At 39.5% G+C, this 7,748-nt stretch overlaps 2 protein-coding genes across 3 annotated transcripts in view; both read right to left on the bottom strand.

The window, feature by feature from the left end:
* Positions 1 to 99, bottom strand: part of LOC137967531 (uncharacterized) — a 10,220-nt gene extending 10,121 nt beyond the window's left edge. The window contains exon 1 of the mRNA XM_068814036.1: positions 1 to 99. This exon is cut by the window's left edge and continues 60 nt beyond it. Within this exon, the coding sequence (XP_068670137.1) occupies positions 1 to 99 (99 nt within the window).
* A 4,757-nt stretch (positions 100 to 4,856) lies between these two features.
* The window catches only part of LOC138012690 (rho GTPase-activating protein 15-like), a 37,537-nt gene continuing 34,645 nt past the window's right edge, over positions 4,857 to 7,748 (bottom strand). For both annotated transcript variants that reach the window (XM_068859539.1, XM_068859540.1), the window contains one exon: positions 4,857 to 7,465. In XM_068859539.1, the coding sequence (XP_068715640.1) occupies positions 7,294 to 7,465 (172 nt within the window). In that variant the 3' untranslated portion in view covers positions 4,857 to 7,293. The remainder of the gene's footprint in view (positions 7,466 to 7,748) is intronic.

Here is a 7,748-nt window from a genome sequence, read left to right as displayed (position 1 = left end):
CCTAGATTTCCTTTTTTTAAGATTATCCATCAAATTCTCATTGTTTTCATTTTGAATAAGGGGCTTTGCCCTTAAGTCGCCTTTATCAAGCTCTCTCATAATATTTCCGCTCAATTTGAACGAAAAACAAGTCTCTTTTTCACTGTGATAAACAGAGCAAGCAAAAACCGTGTTCACGGCAAGTTAACCTGTACAGTCAACTAATCCATTGTGACGTCTTGCTCGCGCTTAAGAAAGCTTTTCAATGCACGCGCAAATGAAAAAAAGTTAACATTTTAGCCCAAGGCAGCACACAGGCATTTGTTTGCGCATGCGTGAGATGATACTCGGCGCCATTTGATAGTTGAGCGCGCTTCAGTGGTTTTTTAATAGGAAGATCTGTGCTCTTTAAGCACTTTCATTTTTTATCCGCTTAATTCAAACGAAAATCAAGTCTCTTTTACACTCTTTTACTAATCCATTGTGACGTCTTTCTCGCGCTTTAGAAGGCTTTTCACTGCACGCGCAAAAAAGTTCATTTTGACTGACTTTTTAGCACACGAGACATAGGGGAGAACACAGGCATTTTGTTCGTGCGTGCGTGAGATAATACTCGGCGCCATTTTGATAGTTAAGCGCGCTTCAGCGGTTTTTCAATAGGAAAATCTGTGCTCTTTAAGCACTTTCATAATTTATCCGCCTTATTTAAACGAGAATCAAGCCTCTTTTACACTATGATAAACAAACCGCTTTCACGGCAAGTTTACTTGTACACAACTAGCCATTGTGACGTCTTTCTCGCGCTGTAGAAGGCTTTTCACTGCACCCGCAAAAACGTTTTTTTTGAAATACTTTTTAGCACACGAGACATAGAGAAGAACTAACCTCGTCCAAGGGTCTTGTACTCTTTATATACTCTATATTCCTTATATTTTGTATCGACCTCCATATCTTATTGTAAATAAAAAATAAGACGCCAACAGTGGTGACAAACATTCTAAACAAAGGCATGGTTTGAAATTATTTAACGTTTCGTATGCTTCGACATACATCTTCAGTAGTAAGCATATGAAACGTTAAGTAAATAATTTCAAACAATGCGTTTGCTTATAATGTTTGTCACCGCTGTTTACATCTTATTTTTGATTATGCTTATACGGCCAAAAAACAGACTATTTATTGTAAATAGTTTTTCTACTTTAATGCTGTAATCATATGTGTGCTAGAAAGCGCCTCGTATGGGACTCGCCCCTTCACGCTCGCTCCTTTTAATTTGTTGTTGTTATCTTTTCCTCTAATTTATGAATGCCCATATTGCCAATAAAGCTGTTTAAAAAGTTAACTGAAATTGTGGAACTATCAGCAATAGGCTTTTTCATTCAATGCCCAGAGCAGGCTACTAATTTAAAGAATTGTTTGGTCGAGTGCATTTTCGTTTCCAGATCCCATCGTTTCTCTTATCCGGCGGGGCCTTTGCACGAAAAAACGAAGGGCGCTGGAGGCAAAGAAAATTCAAATTTTTTCGTTGGTTAGCTACCAATAATAAAATCTTGAAGAGGAAGTAAAAATGGCCGATTTGGCGCGAAGGCGGTCAGTAAAATGGTCAGTGTCATCGTTTAAGACTACGATATTACTTATTTCTTCTTTCTACTCGACACGAAGGGACACATTCTCTAAGTTGAGGCAGAGTTAGTAACTCTGGTTGAAGCCATTTAAAGCTTCACTTAAACTTCTCGAATGCAATGCTTTTGAGCGCCGCCTCCTGCATAGGGAAGATATCTGTTTCCAAACATTGCTTTTGTTATTCAAATATGTCAACCACAGTAATAAAAGACTCTTTGTTTCGACAGCCAATAAGGCTCTGGGCTCTGGTTGGTTCATTAATGACAATATAGGTGACGTATATATATATATATATATATAGAAGTTGTCCGTCCTCGCTTCCTTTTTACTCACTATATATATATATATATATATATATATATATATATAGTGAGTAAAAAGGAAGCGAGGACGGACAACTTCTGACGTTAAAAAGTTAAAAAATTAAAAATTTACTAAAACGTTTCGGTCAAAGACCTTCTTCAGTTATGACAACTTTTGAATAAAAACGAAACTTAAATAAGATTTGGGCGCTAACAATTACACAATACCAAGTGACAGCTGTCAAAAAAATATATAAGGTTGCAAAAAAGAAGAACAAAAAGTGGTGCTAATTTGTACATGACAAAAAAGCTAAATTAGCGAAGCAAAAAAATTAACAAAACACCTAGAGGGGCCCTTAAACAATATAAATCATAATGAGCTTCCCGGCCAGGGCCTTTGAGTTCAGCTAAAACCTAAGGGCCTGACGAAATCCAAGAAAAGGGCCTTGGAACGGTTAATCATGTAGGAATGTACACTATGGGAAAGGAAACTAATTGTAACAAATTCTGTTTTTTGAATGAAATTCCTTCCTTTTATTTAAGCCGTGAGGAATGGTAGGAGGAATAGTAGGAACTGAGTAGGATATATATATATATGTATTGACTCCGGAAGTCCTAAAATCTGCTAGGTGATAGCGATTGAAACAAACGGCCGAAGTTCATTAAAACGAATCCAGAGTCAATAATTCTTCGCAACGCATACGTTTTTCCAGTTGTTGGAATAAAAATGTTCCAATCCCCCCGTATGGAACTCGAAGTATTTATCCTTTTTTATCGAACTGAATCAATCTTATGACCCATCGTAGTAATGAGCCACTTATCTCTCTTCTCATCCGAAACTTGCTTGAGCAAATATCAAAATGAGCCAAGTTCTAGCCATTGATAAAGGTGTTACATTTCAAAATGACTGGCAATGCGATTTTAACCAATGGAAGTTAACTGATGTCAACGTTTACAATGACGAGAACACCTCACGTACACAATAGTCGACCTTAGCAGGACAATTGCCACCCAAACCAAGATTAAAAGCACAGCACCCACAAGTCTTTCAAGCAGAGCATCCGAACTAATGAAAACTGAGAGGATGGGATTTTTCCTGAGTATCCCCGAGAAAAAAAAAACAGAAAACGCTATGAATATAACCACATCAAGTAGCAAACGAGCCACATTTACGTGTACACCTCTCTCGCGAAATGCGTCCGAGCAATATCTGCTCATGGCTTGATTGAGGACTGGAACGTTGCATCGGCAAATCAATCAGCGAAATAAAGCAAATCCCAAGCGACCAAAAACAATAGTTTTCGGTAACTGCAGAAAGACCCCGAATTTCGATGCGTGCTCTTATCAACACAGTCTAGATCTAAGTGACGGATCCCGCACATGGCAAATGGCCTGGTTTCCGGTTGTATGCTTGTTTTTGTGGTCTCATTCACTCAAAAGTCAACCTGGGCCCGGTTGTTCAAAAGCCGACTAACTTTAATCCCAGATAAAAAATTAACCAAGGAGTTAATTTCTGTTCTCCCAAATGTTGTTCAACGCTGATATTTGGCAAAACTTTACATTAGAGGAATTCAATCTTGAAAAACGAAAATAAGCAAAGGAAACTTTCACCAAAAAGTTGAAAACATGAAACAAAAGTTTACGCTAATCCTGGCTTAAGTTAATCGGCTTTCGAACAACCGGGCCCTGGTCGACAACGTGAAGAGGTCCGTTTCCATAGCAACTGTGGTGCTGCATCGGTGGGGAATTGGTTCATTATCAACCGAGTTGGTAAAACTTAACTATCGCAAATATGATTTGTAAGCTTTCCAGCGTTAGCCTTTCGATTCAATTTAATTCGCTCTCAGGAAGGACTAACGCCCGAAATGCCAGAATGGTATACCTCCTCTTCAGGGTTTTATTGCCAGGACAGGGCGTATTTTTAACATCGTACTCCACATTGCCAGGAAAAGAAACAAATTAAACAATCATTTTAAAAAGTGAGAAAAGTTAATTAGGGTTTGACCAGTTCCCGACGTCAGTGGCTTCACCATGAGCTGTTTCTTAGAGCGTCGCACCGGTATCGCGAGGTCAGGGGTTCAAACCTCGTTGAAGTCCTGAAATTTTCAGGTTTCTCCCCGCAGTTGCTGAAATTGCGTTCATAACTGTGAGGATCATAGCTTCATTTCATATGTCATTTCATCGTTTAAAATCTTGAGAGGCCGGATCGAGGAGAAAATGGCGTCAAAGACTCACTCAGAATGCAATGCGTGTGTACGCGGCAGCATTAATATGCATTCAGCACGGCAGTTTCGGGCTTTCAGACTTTAAAACTCGTGTTTGCAGAGAGCGAGTTTCAATCGAGTCTCGTGAAACCAAAACCAAAGTAATTACTTTGGCCAATCAAAAAGGACGGAAACAATCCGGTAAAGCAATCAAAACTCGAAGTAATTACACGTAACCGACACAAAGCGCGGGAAAACGTGCACGCGCGAGCCACGAGTGGTTTTGGTTTCACTTCTGATTGGTTGAAAAAGTGGCGCGAGAACTTTGAACCAATCACTGAGTGAAGTACTCATAAACCAAAGCAGTTCGCTAATTACTTTCACACTCAATTGAAACCCGCTCTACACAATAAGCTGCATTTACATGCTGAAATTTTAAGCCGGTGAGCAAATAACGTCACTCTTCCCAAGATCCAACACTCTGAGTTTTGAACAAGAAACATGGCGGACCGTGAAACCCAAAAAGCTACAATCAAATTGATCAGCCTTTGGATAAAAAGCAAAGCTCAATATTTTGCCTGTCAGGTGTTAAGCAAACACTTTCAAAATCTGAAGAAAAAAAAAACGAAGTGATTTTCGATCATAGTAGCATATTAAATGTCAACTTCTGTTTCATGAAACCAATTTTAATTTTCACAGAGATAGGCCAGCCCACCACACGAACTCCATGCACCCATTTTTGCGCAAGTCCAAGTACGAAGTGAATATTTTATTCAAATACCAAGTAAAACGAATGATAATTACCCCAATTTCTCTAAGAACCTAGACTAAAGGAACTCGATCACCCGTCAGTGTCACGCAAGAAAATACAATGAAAGTGCGCGAAAAGTTCTACACAAAATTTACATCATTTCAATTAATAATCATTGATTCATTCTAAGAACTTACTCAATAAGTCTCTCAAAATATATAAATTTAAGTTCATAGCGGATACAGGGCCTTTTTAAGGTAAATATATTAAACCATTATCTCCACTAACTTTCTGTCAAACGTTTTTTTCTCACCGTGAGGGCGCAGTGTATCACTATGCTTGATCCATGCGAAGAATTTGCAAGACAAAAATTGTCAAATTTTCTTTTTACCTAGATCAGTTTAGTACAATTCAACCAAAACCAAAAATCACAATTCTTTACTGTAAACGTCGCGATATTAACGCACTGAAAGACGAAACTAGAGAGTAGGTGCACAGAGCACGAAAAGAAGTGTCTCCATCGAAACGCCTATTGCGCAAAATACTAGAGATCAATTGCCAAGACATACCAAACAACAGTGTAACAAAACGTTCAGCTGCGCAGAAAGAGTTTTGGAATTCTTCGCCTTTAAGTTCAATAGTAAATGTTTTAACAATGACAGGAAAGCGATATTTGCATCTTGTTTATGCGCGTGGATAAACGACATTTATTACACAAACACCAATGAAATATCAAGTGACCTTTCGCGCGAAAATGTCACTGTTGCTATGGTTACATATAAAAACGCGCCTTTCGATTTCATTAGTGTTTATATCATATATCAATATTCTTCAACACTCGAAGAGAAATTTCGTTTCTCCGCGCGGCCATGTAATATCCTCTACAAACTAATAGAAAGAAATTGATCTATGAGCAAAGTAAGCAGAGCAGGAGATTGGGAGAGGAAAGCCGCAGCTCCTGCCTATTTCCAGTTTCCCGCTCGACCCACTTTGGCTGCTGGGCTTCGTCACTACTTTATACTGCACAAAGGAGCCTGAAGACCGTTTCTCGAAAGAACCGAAACTTTGCTGTGTATCTTAAGAAGACGAGCTTTTAAAGCATCAAAGTACACAATCATTTTCCTCCTTGTTTCCCTGAAAGGACCAGGTTGTAAAAACAACCGGATTGCAGTTTCATAAAGGCCTGGCCAAACGTGTTGGGCCAACATCATCCAACATTGTTGGATCCAACATTTTGCACTACGTTTGGCCACCATGTTGGACGATATTGGACCAACATTGCCTTCGACATTTCTTTCTTTCCGCACTTTCGAGAAACGTGCCCCTGGTCTTCACTAAACCAATAACTCTACTTCACTGATACCACACCAGAAACTCCTCAAAAGACCTAAAGGCTCGCGAGAAAGGACCAGAAATAATTTTCCCGGAGCTCGAGGTGTTGTCTCTCTGGTCTCAAAGTGAATCTTAATACATCAAAATTGAAATACTTTTAGTATTTTTAAAATTTATGCTTCTTGTTTCAGATATGTCCGGAATTGCAAGTCACGAGATACAAGCCCATATTTTCCCTAACTTGAACATAACGCTTGTTTATCAATAAATTTTACACCTCAAGGACACACTGAAAGTTGACGCTGAAGACTGAGGAGATAAAAAGAGAAGTTTATCAAAAGCAAGCATGGTGTTACTTGCAATCCTGGAATGGCGTGAATTCTTTAGCAAACATTTCTGCATCTTGCCACGTCCTCGTTATTTCTAGTTTCTGTAATAAACACTACGAAAGGAAAGTAAATTGTCGGGCCGAATCCCGATCGGTTTTCCGTTCGGTGTAAACGTACTCTGGAGAAGAACACCAACGTCTGTCGCAAAGTAATATATATACAAAGACGTGCTGTCATCTGAAGCAGCCCCGATTGTAAACAGTAATAATTTTTGCAAATAGACAGTATTCATAAATGGTGGCCAGTAAATTATTATTATTATTATGTCTTTGCCAAATCGACCAACCATCGTTCTAAAGCAACCTTTCGCTTTTGTTTTGTCCATGAAAAGCGATATTTCCTTAGCAAACTTCAAGTAAAGCTGCTGAAAAGTTCCCAAGTGAAATAAAGGTGCTCGTCACATTGACTGCTTTCAAATCTGGCCTTAGACCAAAATACGTGAAATCAGCCCTAAGCTGAGCGGTTTCTCGTTCAACCGGAGCCTTATTCAGTCAGTTTCTGACCACCTCACGTGGATTTTTTTTGTTAAAAAGGTAGGTGGAGCCATGAAGATGATATTTACGTCGTGTAATCATCATCAAATGTCCAAAAACCTCTTCCGCTGAGTCAACAAGTGCTGACCCAAACTCGCTCATAGCCGTAGAACTTATCTTAAGGAAACATGCAAAACACATCTCTACCCTCCTACTACGTAATCCTACATAAGTGGACAATTATTTGAACACGTGGTCATATTCCAACAAAAGAAATTCTATAATCTGGTTTTGGTGAACCATGTTGACCGCAATGTCTCCGGAGTCGTATCGTGGCCACATCAGATTCGGCCCCCAAACGATGGCTAGATTCTGCGCAGTCATGCGATTTGCCTCGCTCTGTTCCATCAACCTGAAATCAAAACATAACGCAACGCTGTAGCAACTAATAGCAACGGATGCGGAGCAAAGAGTGTTTCTGTTTGTTTTCCACATAATCATTCCTGGCCCTGATTTCTTTTTTAGGGGGAGCAGCAATGGCGCAGTGGTGACAGCACTCGTCTCTCATCAATGCGGCCCGGGTTCGATTCGCAGGATCAGCGTCAGATGTTGGTTGAGTTTGTTGGTTCTCTACCCTGCTTCGAGATGAGGTTTTTCTCCGGCTACTCTAGTTTTCCCCTCTCCTCAAAAACTAA

The sequence above is a fragment of the Montipora foliosa genome, chromosome 8 (assembly GCF_036669935.1).
Source record: "Montipora foliosa isolate CH-2021 chromosome 8, ASM3666993v2, whole genome shotgun sequence".
NCBI lineage: Eukaryota > Metazoa > Cnidaria > Anthozoa > Scleractinia > Acroporidae > Montipora > Montipora foliosa.
The sequence above is the reverse complement of the archived record's forward strand: the minus strand, read 5'-3'. Positions and strand labels throughout refer to the sequence as shown.